Source organism: Drosophila yakuba, chromosome 3L (genome assembly GCF_016746365.2).
Source record: "Drosophila yakuba strain Tai18E2 chromosome 3L, Prin_Dyak_Tai18E2_2.1, whole genome shotgun sequence".
NCBI classification, from domain to species: domain Eukaryota; kingdom Metazoa; phylum Arthropoda; class Insecta; order Diptera; family Drosophilidae; genus Drosophila; species Drosophila yakuba.
Window position 1 is genome coordinate 7,826,080 of NC_052529.2, and position 19,129 is coordinate 7,845,208.

A 19,129-nucleotide genomic window follows, 5' to 3' on the forward strand; every position below is an offset into this window, starting at 1 on the left:
GAAAGGACGAGAGGTATGAGCAGGTACTTCTGACATACTTTTTTGCATTCATTTGATTATCATAGCAAATCACTTGAGTCTTAAACTTTCGTCCAAGGCTAAGCCAACCCTAAGTTTATTTGATTTCAAGTGATAAATGTCGAACGGAGATAGCTGAATGCTTAGGGTTTTTCCCCTTGCTTTTCCCCATTTTCCCTTTTTTTTTTTTGTTGAGACCAGCAGAGCATCGTTTAGTCGAGAAGGGATTTTTCGTGAATTTACTTGACTTTATTTTTCAACTTTTTCACTGCAAAACTTTGTAAACATGGCGCAGTTTTTGCCGCCGCTGTCGTTTTGTGTTTGCACTCCAGCTTCTCGTTCTTTCTCGCTGGCAACGCCATTTTGTTTGCCTGGCGACACAAAAATATTTGATTTCTTGCAAAAACAAGGCAGATGGTGCGCGTGCTGCTGGGAACTGCCACTGCCACTGGTAAATGGGTGGATTTTTGGGTGGATTTCCCTCGTCCTTCCCTCGGCAGGACTTTGTGTTGGGTTGGATGGTGGAAGGAAAGCACTGCAGTCAGCCGAGAGCCATGTTCAACAGAAGTGTGCGCCTCGAACAACACTTCACTGCTGCAAAGGCACAAAAGTAAACTTGCTGGAGGATGGGACATGGGCCCAAAGGATCTGGCCGGCAAACTAGGGGGATGTGTGGCAACAGTAAGAACATGGCAAACGTGTTGTAAAACAAAATCAAGCAAATGTAGGCAAATGCCAAAAAGGAAGAGCACCCAGAGCCTCGAGCGCGGAGAACGTTTAAGTGCATATGTAAGTAGCCGGCCATATTTGTATCTGCACGGTGGGAAATGCATTAGTTACATATCTTGAATGGCCTTCTGAAAATATATATTTCTCCAAGGAATGCTCAACAAGCTGCAGGAACTCATCAACTAGCAGTAGCTCTAATTTAATAGTTACTCGTATTGTATATTGTTATATTTGACCATGATATACCAGATATTAGGTGGCATGGTTTCCATTTCGCGGATCCTCTCATGCATTCTAAGCCACTTACTTAGCCATTAACTTTTTCCCATGTGCATCTGTGTGTTTGAGTGTTTGGGTGTGAATAAGTGTGAATACCACGTACCATAAATATTCAAGCGCGCCGCATGCTGCACTCGTCCTGCGCGATTCTCGGCGTTGCAGGCGTACTCGCCACCATCCTCGACCATGACGTGGCTTATGTTAACATGACTAATTACATCGCCATGCACGGTGATGTATTGTCCGATCATAAATCTGAAATGGCAAAAAAGAGATGGTTTTGGATGAGAGCACAAAAAACACATTAATATTTGCTTGGTTGCGATTTTAGCGATGGTTGCACGCGGCGTATACGCAATGTGCGGTTGTTTGGTTGTTTGGTTGCTTGCTGCTCTACAATTGTTTTCTTGTTTTCGAGCTGCCGCTGCATATTTAAGCTTGCACACACCACACACAACCAAACACACACACATACACCAACGCACACTCATCAGCTAGGCACACTTCAAAAATGCAGCCTGACCCAAATCCCTTTTGACTGTAGGCTTCATTTTGTTTTTGTCGTATTTTTGCGTTTAGTTTTTTTCCTCTATTTTTTTTTAAACGTTAGTTTTTTCCTATGCCACATTTAGTCGTAATGAAGGCTGTCAGTCGAGCTGTCGGGGCTTAGCATAGTTTCCATATTGCTGTCAATGTCATGTGCCACGCCCACGAATGCGAATGCGAATACGACATCCACTTAATGCCAAGCCGTTACGCCAGGACTCAAATAATGAGGGGGAAAAAAAGGATTTTACGAGGCGCTCAAGTTGGCATTAAGTTCTGCGTTCTTCGTTCTGCGTTTGGTCCTTTGGCTCTTGTCCTTTGTTTGCCACGCTTTCTTATTGGCACAGACGCATTAATTACAGGCAACATTGTTACGCATACGCCATGTGGCACTCACACAATCGGCTTTTGCGGCATCTTGCAGCGCTGTGAATGGATGTGTATGTATGGCTGTAACTATGAGTGTATGTGTGTGTTTTTGAGGATATGCGAGGGGATTGCGTTCTAAGCCAGCACACCCGCCGGCTCATTAGTTTGTGGCCCGGCTCGGTGGCAACTTTTCAATTGGCATTACGGCCGCAGTTGGAAGTTGGAGCCAACGAGAGTTGTAGTTGTAGAACTCGGAGAACAATAATGGCGGAGGCAAAGTAATTACAATTTTAATTAACTTTTGCAGCAGCCGCATCCTGTGGCTACAGGGGATTCAACGTCGTGGCTTGGGGGGCTTATGAATGCATAAGCCAGCCCGCGAGAAGCGCTGATTTCCCCCAAAGAAGGCGTGGCCAAGTCAAGCCGAAAAATCTTTATGGAGTGTGCCGAGGCCTGGAAAAACTGTGGCAACTGTAGTTAAATGAAAATGAAGCTGGCTGGCAAAAAAAATACAACCAGTCGCATTCGGAAGGGAGACGACACTCAGTCCTTGGCTGCAGCACTTGTGAGCGGTGGCAACAATGGCGAGGACCAAATTGCAACAAAGTCGCACACATTCGCATTCGCATCCGCATCCCCATGTCCGCATCCGCATCCCCATGTCCGCATCCACATCCGCATCCGCACAACGCCGGCTTAAGCGGCATTGCAGAAGTTTAACGGTGTGTGTGTTTGAGTGTGCTTGTGTGTGTGTGCTCGCCAGTGTGTGTGGAGCATAAAACGCTTTGGCTGCAACAATATAAACCTAATAGCCTGGCGCGGCTTTTGTGTGCTGTTTTAGCTGATTGCAGAGTGAGTGCCCGGCTCAGTGGGTGGCTTAATTCCAGCCGAAAAGGGGAAGTCGAAAAGGGTAAGCAGTGGTAAGAATTTCACTGGGTGCCACTTGCAGCTTGGCCCTCTCCACTCTTTCTCTCTCAAGTGGCAAAAGCGAAAAGTTTCGTGGCTTAAGCTTATGAAATATTATGAATTTCAATTTAGCCAAATCGAGTTTGCACTTGCATCGCAAGCAGGTTAGTTTGCAGGCACAGTTAAAGAGATCATATACGGATTTATATTGAATTTTATATACATTTAGCTTTCAAAATATGTAGTTGGAAAAATATTATAGGCAAGCAAGAATTTTTCAATTAAAACTTGTGTGCTTTAAGTGCATATATGAGGGTTCACTGTAGTTCACATGGCTTTGTGGCGCTTTAAAAGGCGTTCCTTGTGCAACTTAAGCGTTTCCCCATTTAGGCCAAAATTACACATATTTCCATAACGCCTGCAGTTGTAGACAAACGCATCACGCACACACGCCTCCGTCGACGTCTTAGCAGCGCCGCCGGAAAAGCTGAGGAAATCTGTAGGAAAACACCAAGGAAAAGCGCGGAGGAAAAGCTGGGGGAAAAGATGCCGGCTCAACAGCCTTAGCCCGAGTTGCTGGTACCGCCGCAGACAAACTTTTGAAAATGGCGTAAAATGAGCGTTTGAGTGTTGCGTTACCTCGTGCGCGCAATCATTTAATTTCCGCCTCGAGGCGTCTGCCCTCCATCCACTTTCCACCACCCCCCCTCGCTTTTCCGACCATTTCCCAACACTTCCACCGACATGCCTGTTTGCCTGTCTGTCTGCCACTCCAACTTGTGTGTGTTTGTGTGTGTGGTGCGTGTGTGTGTGTTTGTGTTTGTGCGTCTGTGTATTAAATAAATACACTTACCAAGTTGATATACCTTTAAACCGAATAATGTAAACCACTTAAAACTCGGCAATAACAACGCAAACAGCAAGAGAATTTGCGCAGCATTGCAAAGGATCCTGCTGCTGCTGCTTCCTGGCAAATTAGGTTGCCAGCGACGCCAGGATAACGCCTGCGGCTATTATGTGTCAAAATTGTGTTGCTCAGATAACTTTTAAATTAAGGCCATCGGCGTCTGCATGTCCGCACAAGTTTCCGAAAGCAAATTTTCACACCGACCACATAACACACAAATTTTTGTAATCAATTTTGCCTTGTGGTCAAGCCATCTTCCTCCTGCTCCTGCATCCCCAAGCAAAGTGGTCAGGACGAAGAGGAGCCAAAGACCAAGTGAATGACCACTTGAGCAAAGCAAATGCATGGCAATGTCCTCGACAGCTGCAAGTTGCAGTTTCAAGTGCTTTACATGCATAAAATATAGTCACATTTCTGCGAACTTTTAAATGGTTTAAGTTTAATGGAGCCATATGTCTATACGTTCTCATGTACATTTATTTTATTAAGCTGAATTTTTCAGAACCTTTTACTCGAAAATACTATCCATAATTTGAACTCGTAAATAACAAAACTAAAAGGTATCCTGAAATCGAATCATTTTCTTGCAAAACCAAGCAACCCATCAAGTTGATGGGATTTCGTCGCCTGCGTTCGACATATTGCTTAAGTTTTAATTAAAATATTGCACAGCTGGGCGACGCAGGACAACAATCAGGACACGGTTGCCTTAGTTTCCCCTTTTTTTTTTACATTTTACAGCTTTCCAGCAAGAGTAAAATTCGAAAAAGCGAGTGCAAATAAAACGCTGCTGATTTTCATGATGGTGCTGGTATTTTTTAATCAACAACAGAAGTCAACAGAAGTTTGACTTGCAAATCATTACAGACGTAACTCAAACAATTAGTGCCAGCTGCCAACGAACTGCAAATGAAGCAGGACTGCCACAAAACAAAATAAAAATACAAAATAAAAGTAAAGCTTTTTTTTGCCAGCAGGTAAGGGACTGAGATAAAAGCCAAATGAATGGCAACTGGCAATGTCGCCGACCGAATTGCCAATCAATCGATTTGCTGCTGCATTTTATTTGCTGGCAACCAACTATATATTTGTAAAGTCTGGGACTCGACTCGATTTGAAGCGATCGCTTCGATTTAATTCGGCCAATGCAAATGTCAATGTCATTAAAGAGATTCAATTCCGTTGGCAGCGGGCCAGCTTAAAAATGCAATTAAATGCGTAAGGTTTTGGTCGGCAACCGGGCTTAATTAACAAATAGAAAGGCAAAGTCGGCGGAACCTTGGACCAGACACAGCAAACACAGATACAGATACATGTACATAGGCCTACACAGATTCAGATGCAGTACCAGATTCAGATACAGATACAGATACAGATACACTTACAGTCGCCGGAACAGGAGTGAATGAACGCTGGAGCAGACGAGGCCGACCCAAACCACCCACCTTTGTAGGCGCGGCAGTCGGCAGCCACTTTCTACGTGTATATCCGTATATGTGTATATGTTTTTCTATATATTCCGTGGGGCAATGTTTTTGAAAGGAAAGCGCAGGCAGTAAAAAAATTAAAAAAAAAAAAAGAGAAATGAAAAGAGAAAAAAGTTATGGAGGGAAAAACAAAAGGCAAACACACACAACGAGTGCAATAAATGCAACCGCAGCCACAGTCGGCAGCCGCAGTTGAGATAAATTTTTGCTGGGCGCCCGCAGCGCCGCCTCTGCCATTGCCAAACCCATCTCGAAGCCCCCATCCCCAACTTTCAGCCCCCTTAAAGACCCATTCTATGCCCCCCATTCGCCCCCTTTCAACAAGTTCAATTACCTTCCGTTTGATGGCAGCGGAAATCCGTCCAGTGTCCATGAAATTTGCGGCGTAGGATTGCCGGCAGCGGAGCACTTGAGGCTCACAGCTGGTCCTGGCTGCAGGGTCTGCTCGATAAAGCTGTAGAGGAGCACGGGCGGCGCATCTGGGGAAGCGGAGGAAGGTGGTGGCAAGAGGTCACATTAATAATTTAACCATAAGCTGGCCGCATCCAAGTGGGATTAGGCGGTTCAAATACAGCAAGGATACCAAAGTGGTTAGGGAATCAGGGCTTACAATAAAAATAGTAATATTAATAGCATTTAAGATTTAACAACAAATCCTCACATCAATGTAAAATAAAGTTGTGGTTGGATTCTTTAAGTTTCTTTAGGTTTTAGATGGACACTTACCTCCCAGTTGCAGCTCGGCGGTGGCCTGGAACGTATCGCCCTCGGGACGTCGCACCACGCACTGGTACATGCCGCGGTTCTCGCGACTCACCCGTGGCACCACCAGCGTGTCCTCCACGCGGCCCGAGGAGGGCAGCTGGCGGCCGTCCTTGTACCACAGGATATTCTGCATGCCCACGGGGCTGCCGTTGCTGGTGACCAGGCACCGGAACTCCGCGGTGCCGCCCATATGAACGCTGAGTACGTTCGGTGAGATTTCCACTTGAATGGGCGTGGCCACCGTGAGCCGGAGCTCGGCACTAGCCTCGCCGCCCACATTGCCGGCCGTGCACTTGTAGACGCCGGAATCCTCGCCAGTCACGGCCTCAATGGCCAGAATGGGACCGAGCAGTCGGACACGAGGACCACTTAGTACGGGCAGGGGTCCGGCTCCATTGTGGGTGAACCAGCTGCGTGGGGGGAAAGATTTATGTGGATCAGACTATTGTTAATCGACTCCATTAATCGCGATTTTCAATTGGTACATTTTAAAGAACCAAGCGAACGAACAGAACAGAAGCTGTGGTCATGGCAATCTATTCGGGGGAGTCTTTATAAATTGGATCTAAAAACTGCAAATAATATACAGAATACATTTGTGAAGACATTTCTTAACTAATTTGTTCCTACAACTTTTTAAACCATTTAATGAAATTAAAGAAAAAGCTATGCTTAAATAAATACAGTGCTAAAACTGAATAATTCTAATTTCAGGTCACAAACATTTCTGCATAGTGCACTCTAGATTTATAATTGAAAATTTTGCTCTGTAATTTGAGCATAGAATGCTATTTCAGACAGACTGAAATTAATGGTGTTGAGCTTTTGGACAACTGCAGTCCATTTATCACAGACCATCTGGTTCCTCCGAATCTCCCAATCCAGCAATCTGATAGCTGCCAAAGTTTGTGAGTATATTGAAAGGGTATTTCAACTGGAACTATCTGACAGCGAAACAAAGTTCAAGGCCTGATGAACGGACTACCTTTGGCATTCTGTATCCTTTATCATTTCTCGCCCCATTCTCTGCTGTCTGTGTGGGTGGATAGCCTTTGTTTAATGTTGCATTAATCCTTTGCCTCGCTCATTATCCCTCTTCTCGAAGGACCTCGTCCCACTCTGCCGTATTAATTATGAAATGGCTACAATATTTTCCCCTTGGCACAGCAATCTATCTATCTACATGCATATGTATGTAGGCTGCCCACCATGCCGACGCTTATAGATTCTTTTGTTTTCTGTCATCAGCCTGACATTGTGCCTGGTTTTATCCCCTCACCTAAACGTCATTGGATCCTACATTACTTGTCTGCTTATCAAAGCGTAATTATGGCCACATATACATGCATTTTGTTCACCATGCAGTCTGCAGACATTTTTCCATCCCAACTACATTCAGATCATTACCTAGGCCATTGTTGCCGAACAAGAGTGTATGTTACGTTACGCTGCATAACGCATACGACCCATCGGCCGTCGAGAAAGTTAACTAACGCTTTTAGCTCACATTTTCACATTTTCACATTTCAATTAGGGCCACACACATTAGCAACTCTTTAGACACATTTTACAAAATAATATGCACGTCAGCTCACAGTCTCCGCATCTCTCGTATTCTGACCCCTGAAGCGGTTGTTTATTTATTTGGCTGGCAAACTAAACGCCCTGGCCGCACACTTTGGATGTATATGTATGCGTTCCAATTAACTTGCACCTCCATGGCATAACTGCTTTTGCACAGGGGAAAATGTAGCCTGATCATAGAAATATCAAAATCTAAAAGTTTATAGTATACTAACTATGCTAAATTAGCTTTAAATTTGATTTAAATATCAGAGAGGTATAAATATAACATTCATATACACTAACTATGCAGAGCTAGCTTCCATTTTGAGCCTTACATTTGGTATAAGTATAACATTCATATATACTTTATCTAGAAACTCCCATTTAAACTTTATATTTAAAATGAAATATATAACAATTTAGATTTAACATAGCTTCCATCTACAAGAATGCACAACTTTGGCTACTTCAAGGACACTCAGCTAAGATCCTTGGAATTTTCCCCAGTGCTCTAATAAGTGAGAGCCCAGCGTTATGGTGTTATAGTGTTTGTGCGGCCAGGACCTGTCAACGTCAAAAGTTTCGCCAGAAATGTGTGCTAAAGCTCTCAGCAAGCGAATGAGTGAGTGAGTGTGAGTGTGAGTGTGTGTTTGAGGGTGGGAAGTCCTTTGGGGAGTGGGAGTGAATGGCATCGATTGCGGCACCTATACACACCTGTATTCGGGCGAAGGACAGCCCTGAGCGACGCACAGGAGCACCGCGCCCTCGTCCTGCGACACCTGCACATGAGCCGTGTGCTCCACCACGCTGGGCGAAATGATGCCGCGATGCGCTGCGGCGAGAGATGATAGAGATGATGGAGATGATGATATATGTGGCATTGGTGTGGTCCTGGCATCGGGCTTTTTGGGCTTTGGCCCTCGGACCTCCGCCCTCTGCCTGTACCTGTGCCTGGGCATTGATATACTCACAATTAATACGCAGTCGGGTGGGTGAACTGACGACCACCTGGCGGGTGAGGCGGTGCATGCTGCGGCAGCGGAAGGACTGCGACTCATCGCTCTCCTGCAGATTGTGGATGAGCAGCTCGCCGGTGGGCAGCAAGTGGAATTTGCCATCTGGGACAAAAAGAAAATACAAGAAAAAGCTATGAGTGCACTTCCCTGCGAAGAACTGCTGCCAGAACCCTGCTCAAAACCCCAGCAAGTATGCACTTGAAAGAAAAGGGGTAAAATTCCACTAAAAGTTAGAGCAAGTATTACAAAAAATATTTTCTCGAAGTGAAAACTTTGATATAAAAAAACTCTGCATTGACATTCCTGCTGACAGGATTAATCAAGATGGATGCCTCCATTCTGTCGCATGGCTCTGATTCGAATCTTGTGCCAGACACTCTTGACCTTTCCGGATAGTTTACCTGCCACAAAAGCCGGTGGATTTTTGTAATAGAGTGGGACACGCTCTTTGTAATATAGACAACCGGGAATGCCACCTCTGTGTGGAGTGGGTTTTGGGGCAAGCCAAAGGCTCGTCTCAAATTGCTAAAGGACAATGTTAATTATGCACCAAAGGACCAAAAAGGAGACTGAAAACTGAGGGGGGCAGGTGCGGACGCAAATGGCAGTTAAGCAGGCAAACATGTGAGGCAAATACTGCAAGCAAACAATGCACTTTGTTGGCTTGTCGCCGGGACAAGGATGCAGATGCAGACTGAGCTGCCCTAAGTTGAGCTCAACTCTTTGCTACGTTTCGTTTCGTTTCGTTACGTTTCCTTTCGGTTTCTGGCTGAAGGACGAGAGAGAAAGCCGCCGGTTAACTTACCGCCTTGCAACGAGGGATAGATGTAGATAGCGGGTTCATGAACCCACGAGACCACTCGTACCAATTCCTTGACGAACGTGGGCACCACGCAGCGCAGAATGGCGGTGCATCCCCGCGCGGCAGACAGCACCTCCACGTCCACCTTGTAGGCCTGGGCCACAACTGCAGAGGAGTGAATATATATAATAATATATATATATATATATTATTAAATGCTGCCACGCCCAATACTTACCCGCCCTCACTTGCACGTCCCGCGAGACGATGCGACCCACCGAATTGCTGGCAATGCAGCGATAGATCGTGTTGTGCACATCCTGGTGGTAGGCGGCGGCGGCGAACGGCATCAGGACGAGCGTCCCGTTCCGCAGGACACGTCGCACCCCATGGATCTCGGTCACCGCCGAACCATCCGCGTGCACCCAGTCGACCGTCGGCTGCGGACTTCCGGAGGCCGAGCAGTCCAGCCAGCCGCCGGAGGAGTTCGAGAACTCCACCCGACCAGGTGGCTCCATCACGAATCCGGGACCGCGCAGGTGGGCTTCGAACGGTTCACTGCAGGTGGCATCTGAAAGGTATAGAACATAATTAGTAATAGTTAAATGGAAAATATTACAAGTGCATTGAAAATTTAAACAAAATTTGTACTTTAAACCAACATCTAAGCTTTAAACAAAAATTATTTAGTTAAGAAGCTGAAAAATCTTTAAGCAAAATATAAATAAAGTTGAAGTCCTTGTAAATAAAGCGAATTCCTAAAAACCCTTAAAGGATACATGAATTTAGCAATGGCTGCTCTAGATTTTCCTCCCAATAAATGCATTTACGTTCGTAAATATTTTACAACCCCATACATCATTTACAAGCCGCATAAAAATGCAGAAAAATGTTCCCCAATCAGGCATTAAAATTGTGAGCTGGCATAAACAAAAGCAATAATCCCAGAGAGAGATATCAAAAATTCATAAAGGGCCGCTGGCCTTCTTGGGTGCGCAAATCCCTTGAGACCTTTTTGCACTTTAATAAGCATTTTACATTTTACATTTCACATTTTTATATAATGCCCTGCCATTGTCGCATTCGAAGACCGTTCTCCTTACACCAGGAAGCTCCTTTCGCGAGCAAACAGATTTGGTCTTATCCCAAATTAGAATAACACTTTGGTCTTTAGCTCGGGCTGCTCTTCTGGAAGCCCCAATCCCAATGCTCCCGATGGCCCCCAGACCCAAATACATATATGTATGCCGAGTGGCGACGGGGCGGGGGGGTTCATATATATGTCTATATATCTGCATGTATATATTTCTCCAAATTGACATTTCGCTTCATATTCCACATGAATGCGCCTCGGCTGTCTGTCTGCCACCGAAGCGGGCATCTTTCCCTGCGGCGCTGTGCAAATCCTTGCAACTCGTTCAATCTATCCAGCATTCGTCCTGCCCAGGACTTCAGGACTCCAGGACTCCATCCCGATCCTCCCTCGCACCGCCCCGCACCTTCCCTAGAAGTCATTGTGTCTGCAATTAGAGTTGTTTTTGTTGGTTTTGTTTTTCCGCCATTTATTCCCCCTTCTATTTCATTCTTTTTTCCTTCTTTTTTTTGCCTTTCTGTGTTTTGTTCTTTTTGGCTTTGTACGCTTTTTGTTGTGCCTGGCCAGGCGCTTTTTGTTTTACGCTCGACAGCATGGATTTTTATGTAACTGCTTTCTGGTTTCGCCTCCTCCGTCTGTCTCATCGCCTCCGTCGCCGAGATGGTTCCATTTCGCTTTTCCCCGCTGATTTCATGGCTTTCCATTGCTTCTCCAGCGGCAAGGATCACACGCAAAGAAATATATCAAAATATCTGGCAAAGTATCATTACCAAATTATATTTAGCCTACTAGATATATGCAATAATCAAACATGTTTGCAAATCACTGATTTTATGCCTTAATTTATTGTTTGATTCATTTGAAATATCTCATTATGAAATAATGTCAAATATCCTGTCTGCAATGATTGATTGAAATCAGAAAATCAATTTATTTTCCTCAGTGCAATCATTGCTCCTGGACCAGGATGCGGATAAGGACGAGGCCTCTGCCAGGCCATAAAATTATTGCAAGTATGTCTTGAGGATGCTTGGCACTCGTTTCTCATTTTTTCAGCTTTTCGCTTGGAAAGGGTATGTTTTACGAGTTTTGTGCCTTTGAGCAGGATCCCATGTGTGTAAGGATGTGTGCCCATGTGTGTATATGTATGTATGTGTGGCTTGGTGCATGTGCGTCGAGTTGTGTGTACATCCACTTGTAGGGGTTTTATTCTTTCCTGCGAAAACAAAAAGTCCACCCTATCCGTGTTCCTGTGCGTGTGCTCTTTCCTGAACGTCCTGCATGTATGTGCATATGTGTGGGTGAGCTTCATTCCGACTCGAACTCTTGTTTTTTCTTGCCTGCCGGCCTATTCCAATGCTCCAATGGCAAAATCAAAAAACAACACAAAAAATTACTCCATTTTATGCATTGCGCCAAGGTATTACGTTCAAGCTTAAGAAACTTAAGACTTTGACAAAATGGTCAAAGACAAGCTTTTAAAAAGTCAACGATCAACTTCGTTTTCTAAAATTGTTAATAGTTAACAATAAAATTATTTCAAATATTTATTATAGTCAAGACTACACTTCTCATTTATGTTATATGTGCCAGGTTAGTAAGATTTTTGGTTATCCACACAAAATGCAAATATGGTAATTTGCCAATGCTATTATCTTCGCTTTACATAGTCGAGAACAATTCCATCACCTTTGTGTTTTCACAATCAAGTGTTTCCCAATCGAATTCGGACAGGATTTTTTGGTCAATGAAAAAGCGCATTTGAGCTGTCCACATATTCCACAAATTTCTTTCCCAAATTGTTTTCCCAGCTTGGTTTTCTGCAACACCTGCAGCAGTCCTGGCGCACATTCAGTCTCCACATACAACTGCATGTGCAACTGGCCCCCGGGCCCCGCCCACTTTTCCCAGTACCGCCTCCGCCCACCTCCACCCCCACCATGCTTCCCACTCCCCCGAAAAAAAAAAACCCTTTTTTCCTTTGGCTCGCATTTCCGCTCGTTTTGTGTCGTACATTTCACTCCGTTCACTCCGAATGTGTTTCCCATCCACTTGTGCGAGTCTTGAGGGGTTACTTTGCCAAGCTTCTCAGACATTATTTTCCCTGTGTGTCTGTGTGTGTTTTTTTTACGTTTTACTCATTTTTTTTTGCCTGCTCCTCGAAACACATATATATATAAATTTTTTTCTGTTTGGATTATGCCCTTTTGGCACTTTTCGAAATTATTTCTTTGCCTCCAGGCGGGCGGCATGTGATGCATGTTGTGTGGCTGCAATGTGTCTGCACTCGGCTGGCAATGCAGTGGTAATATTTCTAATGGGCCTCGATCCTACGGACTGCCCAAGTCACCCATTAAAGCCACAAAAAAAATAGAGTATATATATATAGCAGACTTTAAGACCACAGAAATTCTTGTGGCTCCGAGGGAAATGGGCGACGAACCTTGTAAGCAATCAGCTCGAAAAGCACAGGAAATTCAATTTTTATGCGCAAGAAACAAGCGGCAGGAAGGCGTGACCCAAAACACCCAAAGATATCGGACTCAATATTGCTTGGCCAAAAAGGAAAAATAGAAAAAAAGAAGGTACAAGGAAAACTTGAAAGAAGTTAAAACGTTTACAGACCAACGCGCCGCCCAACAACAACACGGCCACGAAACGAATAATAATTGTAAATAACTTGATTTTCCTGCTGCCTTGGCCGGAGTCCTAGTCCCAGTTACGATGTGCTCCACTTGGCCCAAAGTGCACGGAGGATTCGGGTGGCATGGGGGCCAGGACGATTCCAATAAGACGCTCAACGTCTTTTGTTGGCCGAATTGTTTTGCAAAGCGAGTGCAAAAAATAAAATGGAATACATTGGGAAGTTGAGATTGAATTTTGGAAAATCTAGCGGTTCACTTTGTTACTGAAAGCTTCAAGTGTTTGTTCTACAAATGAAGTTTGGGATATAGCGTATGAATAAAAAGCTGAATATAAATTAATATATCCGAACATGTTTAAAAATCAACAAATCAGTATCTTGCACAGTTTTATAAAAACTTAGATTTAACGAAGGCTTTGGGATTTCTATAAAAAACTGTTATTATTTTTAGCAAAAAACAAAAGAAAGTCATTTAAACAATTAATCAGCCAAAGCAAAGTTGCTTAAAACACCTTTGATGTAAATTCTTGCAAGTTTATTATAATTATATTTTAACTCAAGACTAAACGTTAATTTATAATAGCCCCTAAGAGAAAACTTCTTTAAAAGTAACCAAGTTCAGCAAACTTCCAATGTTGTACCTTAAATCATTAATAATGCCAGCAACATAAACTTAGGATTTCAAATCCAGCCGCATTTTCGAAGTTAGTCTGCCATCTGGTGAACATTTAATTTAAACTTTATCCCTTGCACTTCATTAATCCTACAACAAATTAAAGCGTTTGTCATAAACGGTTTAAAACATAATCAATCATAGTGTGCTGCTGGAAAACTTTGGCTTTGGCTTTGGCCATAATTTTTCATAATTTTCCCATCACAAACTCGAACCTTTTTTCCCCCAGCTCGCATCTAATCGGATTTTCGGCATTGTTGTTGTCGTTGCTGGTGATTTTATATAACGTATTATATTTTATGATTATCTGCATCGAAATGGAGTAACAACACCGAAAAATGTGAGCCATTTCTCACAACGCCAGAGCAAAAAAAAAAAAAAGTGTGTGTACGCTTAGACGTTGAGCAACAATTTCATTTGCATATTTTTCATTTGCTCTCGGCTCCATCGAGGGTGCGAATATATAGGTTTGTGGATGTGCATGAAACATGAAATATCCGTGCGGCATTTCGATATATTTTTTTTTAATATTTTTTCTGTTTTGGTTGGCGAATAGACATGTAAGCCAGTCACCATTGAATGCCGGAGCTGGGCAATGAAAACTGGAAAATATCAAATTTCCAAAAGAGGTTTTCGCCTCGCACACATTGCTCCTCGGATATGAAAAGGTCGGTGGGTCGATCGAGTGTTCTGCTTCTGACACATTTCATTAGCCTGTCTCGCACACACATTCAAATACACGGAGAGAAAATACTCGATATATTATGGGTAAGGAAAAACTTTTTAAAAAGCGTTTTTTTATGTAGCTTTTGATTGTTCATCTTATATTGTTGTATAGTATTTTGTTTCATTGTTCATCTTATATTGTAGTATAGTATTTTGTTTAATTGTTCATCTTATATTATAGTATAGTATTTTGTTTTATTTTTCATCTTTTATTATAGTATAGTATTGTGTTGCCTAGTTTCCAACAGTAATTTCAATTGGAAAAGCTTTCTTTTTCTTTAGCATTTATTCTCTCCGTGTATGCACACATATAACGAGTAGATGGGATAGTCGTTTGTGTGGCATAAATTGACGCCTGGTTTTTATCATAAGGCAATTTCATATTATGTTGGGGCATTTCGGCTTTAGTTTTTCTGCCAATTTTATGGTCTCCGGTTCTGTTCCTGTTTCTGGTCCTGTTTCTGGTGCTCGTGCTGGCTGCTCCATAAAGAGACCAAGTCATTTGCACTTAGTTCTGGGCGAGCGACACTCGTATATAAGATATAAATTATGGCACCTCCTCACTCGCATGAATCACCATAAATTCAGGTCTCTCTGCGACACAGAAGATTTGCCTTTGAATGATAATAAGCTGAGTAATTGCCTTGACTGAAGATAATTCTTTGCCCAGTTTTTTTTTCGCCTTGCTCCTTAAGCCGCCAAGAATATCCCGCAAAAGCCCCCAAAATCCTTTTGTTTTACTCGCAAGACTTAATAATAAGTTCCGTTTCGGAGGCGTAAACCGGGATGCAAAAAAAAAAGAAGCGGAAAAGCGGAAAAATAACACGCCGACAGCTGTTGGGGCTTATGGTTGGAAAATCGCACGCACAGTGCCGGTGGAAAAACAGAAAAGCACTAAGCATAGCAATACTTTGCGGCGCGTGCCGAGCGACTTAGGGAAAACCCAAGGAGAGGCGCCCAAAATGCCGGCAGGCCGGCTTAAGAGTTTTCCCGGAGAAAAGTTGATGGTGGCACCTACCCAGATTGAGCAGCAGGAGAATCACATAGAAGCGGCTACTAATCCACATGTTTACCGGCTTCTGTTTTGATTCTGATTTGAATTTAGATTTAGATTTTTGTTACTTTTTCTTTTTTGTATTTTTGATTTGCTGGGTTTTTTTTAGCTGAGCTTTTTTGTTATCAGGAATTTCCGTGTGGGCAGTGACCTGTACAATTTTGATTTGGCTTGCGCTTTTGAGCGGTTTTACATTTCAGACACTTGACTCCTCCTCTCACATACTTTTGGCACTTTTGTATCTTTTTCGGATTCTTTTTTTTTCACTTTGGTGATTTGGTGTTTGGATGTTAAGATGTTTGGATGATTTTGGTGTTATGTTATGTTTTGGGGGGACTGCATGGCCCGGTGCCGGCACACTTATGCTACTCGATTAACTAGGCACTCGCCCGCCAGGACAACCGACTGCCAGCAAGGACTCGACTTGACTGCGCGCCGCCGGAACCGAACTGTTGGCCAAGTTAGGAGCTCTTACACCAAAAAGTAGGGGCACTTTCACACACTCGACGGCTCTCTTCCGGACTTTCTCTCTCTCTCTCTCTCTCTCTCTCTCTTCGGCGAGAATTCACCACACGCACTAACTTTCGGCACTCAGTCCCGATGCATTTTCAATCCAACTTCCGTCGTCCACCAGAGCCGTGCGTATCCTTCGAGCCTCGAACAGCAACTGCCGGATGCGGCGACCATCACGGCTCTTTGGTGGCTCAGTCCAGTGGTGCTCCCAGTGGTGCAGTTGGCAGCACCGCCGATGGCTGCTCTCCGCGCATGCGCACCACCATTTGTTGTCTGTGGTTAGGCACGACCTTTTTGGAGCGCCTTCGAAACAGCTGTGTTTACACTGGACCATTTGGGTGGTGTGGCTATATAGGGAAATGGGCAGATGAATGGGTGGTTGGTTGGGTGGCTGGGCAGTGGTGCGGTTGGGTGGTGGTGCGGCCACATGCGTGAGTGCGCCTAGCTGAATGTTTCAATTATTTCAGCCAGCTCCATTTTCCCGTGGCATAGATTAGGAATCATGAACTCTGGATAGGAATGGGAATGGGTTAACAAACTCATTTACTTTCAATTAATAGAGCAGCCCATAAATTGGCTGTCAATTAATAACGCAATTCGTTAGGTTCAACATCGACTTGGCTGGCTAGCATAATTTACTTGGCATTATGCATAGCAATTTTACACTTGAGTCCCTTCCTGCCACCGCATAAATGTTGTCTATTTTTTGGCCATTTCTGCTAATGAGCATCAGGGGAAATTATGGTCTTTACTCGTTCCAGGAAAAAAGTGCCAGCACAACAACGCATTCAGCCAGCTGCCAAGATTCATTATGTTAAGCACCAAAATGTGCTATTTCAAGTTTTTAACACTCAGAGAAATACATAAGGGAAAGATATGGTTACAAGGGTATAAAGGATGTGATACATTTTCTTTTCATTTTTAAAATCATGGTACAATTTTGAGGTATGGCAGATACATTTTTTGTAAGTGAACAATATTTTCTATTATTTCTTTCACCTCAATCAGTTTTCAGTGCACTGTATTATTTGTGTACATTTGGCGCTGGCCAATTTCTTGTGAGCGCGTAAAAAGCGGCAAAGGGGCTTTTGAATCTGGTTTTGGCCCACATTAGGCGTGCCAAGGACAGTGGTTGCCGCAGCCGTAGCCGCAACAAAGGCAGCAACAATGAAACATAAGCCCAAAAACGAAACGTGTTTGCTTGCCAAATTTATTTTGGAGCCGTTAGCATTTCCCACGGCAACACCGAATGCCAAACAACAAACAGTCAGGCAGCAAACAACAGACAACAAGCAACAGTAACCATATTCATGAGTCCTGTATGCCATCCAGACTGTGACACTGTGTGTGTGTGTGTGTATGTGTGTGGGTGTGTGAGTGTTTGTGCCAGCGAGTGTGACTTGCATTTGTGAGCGTGACGGTGTCCGTGGTGGTAATGGCCATGGTAATGTTGTTGGTGTTGGTGTTGGTGTTCGTGTTGGTGTTCGTGTTTGTGTTGGTGTTGGTATTGGTACTGGTGTCGCTGCTAATGACAACGGGACCGCGTTGCGCATCAACGAACGACACCAAAAAGTCATTGACTCATTGAGTTTGGTCCCGGTGAGCTTTTGTGCATGTATGTGTGCCATCGGAAGTTGCAAGGCAGACCCGTTGCATACCCTTTCTGTGGGTTTTACAACTCTTCAAGGCACTTAGGAATTAGGACTAAATATACACTGAGTGGATAATTATTAATTAGACAAATGATTCGGGATAACTAAACTATTTATAGGAAATTAAAAAATGTATTAACTTTAAGAAGGACATTTATATCCATAACCTTTTTTATTATTAAATAAATTGTTGTTAATTATGAAGGGTATATACATGTTCGTTCCTAAGGTAGCCACTTCTTTCAACCTTCCGTTTTCCGTCACACTCTTTGGCTCAAGCAGCGTTATCGTGTTTGTTTGTTGGTTGCCTGGTTGGCTGGCTGACAAACTGACAAACTGACAAACTAACAAACTGGCAAACTAACAAAATGCCAAACTGACTGACTGCCAATGCGTGTCTGCACACGTTGGCAGCTTTAACCGGAGTAAATGCAGTCGCCGGGCAGCAAAAACAACAGCGCTCCGTTATGGCCACTGTTTCATTTTGGCCCAATCGCTCCACTCGCCCCACTCTGTCATCATTACAGTTGGGTCAGGTGGAGCAGCTCGTGTTGCTGGATTGGTGGGCTGGGTACATGGGTGGGTCAGTGGGCTGATGGGTTGGTAGGCCCGCCAGGTGCCATGCTCTCCATGTCCCTGCATTTTGTGCCAACGGGGCTACAGGAAAAAAGGGACCACGCAGCGGGACTATAAATTTTGGGGGCAGAAAAGTAACTTTCTAGTCTATTCAGTTCAGTTGGTCATTCGTTTCTTGGCTCACAATGCAATGGATGGATGCAATGCTTTGTTCGGATGCATTCAATGCTCTGGTTCATATCCGATGCTGGCCACTGGTCACTGTGTTGGCCTGTCAACCCACTTCTATAAATCTGCATAACAATTATGATGCTGGTAAGTTTTGGAATCAATAGGAAGTAGGAGAGTGCACGGATTATAAACAAGAAAATAATGGAAAATTAACACAAATTTAAGCCTCTAGAAATTTCGATTTAAAATCGGAATATAAATTCAAAATATTTGCAGTAATTTTGTATCAAACTTTGGTTTTCTGGACCATTCCATTTTTCCTGCATTATTAAATCAGATACTTCTGGAACACCTAAATAGAAAACATCAACAATTATCCTTATGAGTATTTTCTAGGCCATTTGACAATCTTCTAGAATGTTTCTAGGAATCATCTTTGGACAGTGCATGCATGCAAAACTATAGATTTGGCTCTGACTACGGCTACAACCACGGGCTATTAACTGTGCCGGCTGGCCATGTCCTCCTCTGACAATTTCTAACAATGCGTGCTGGCAGCTGGGCAAAAAGGCGGACTTATCTGCAGAGAGCGCGGTGCTGTTGATGCCGTTGCAGTTGTTGTTGCAGTTGTTTAACG

The 19,129-nt window shown here is 43.7% G+C and overlaps 1 protein-coding gene across 12 annotated transcripts in view; it reads right to left on the reverse strand.

Moving 5' to 3' along the window:
* LOC6533279 (Down syndrome cell adhesion molecule-like protein Dscam2) overlaps positions 1 to 16,238 on the reverse strand; it is a 29,075-nt gene extending 12,837 nt beyond the window's left edge. For 10 of the 12 annotated variants that reach the window (XM_039373611.2, XM_039373608.2, XM_039373610.2 and 7 more), the window contains exons 1-8: positions 15,545 to 16,238; positions 9,629 to 9,961; positions 9,394 to 9,555; positions 8,544 to 8,690; positions 8,287 to 8,404; positions 5,968 to 6,416; positions 5,576 to 5,720; positions 1,130 to 1,281 (exon numbers count right to left, since the gene is read on the reverse strand). In XM_039373611.2, coding sequence (XP_039229545.1) covers positions 1,130 to 1,281; positions 5,576 to 5,720; positions 5,968 to 6,416; positions 8,287 to 8,404; positions 8,544 to 8,690; positions 9,394 to 9,555; positions 9,629 to 9,961; positions 15,545 to 15,593 — 1,555 coding nt within the window. In that variant the 5' untranslated portion in view covers positions 15,594 to 16,238. The remainder of the gene's footprint in view (positions 1 to 1,129; positions 1,282 to 5,575; positions 5,721 to 5,967; positions 6,417 to 8,286; positions 8,405 to 8,543; positions 8,691 to 9,393; positions 9,556 to 9,628; positions 9,962 to 15,544) is intronic. The other 2 variants (XM_039373609.2, XM_002093969.4) reach the window with 1 other exon arrangement.
* Positions 16,239 to 19,129: the final 2,891 nt, after the last annotated feature.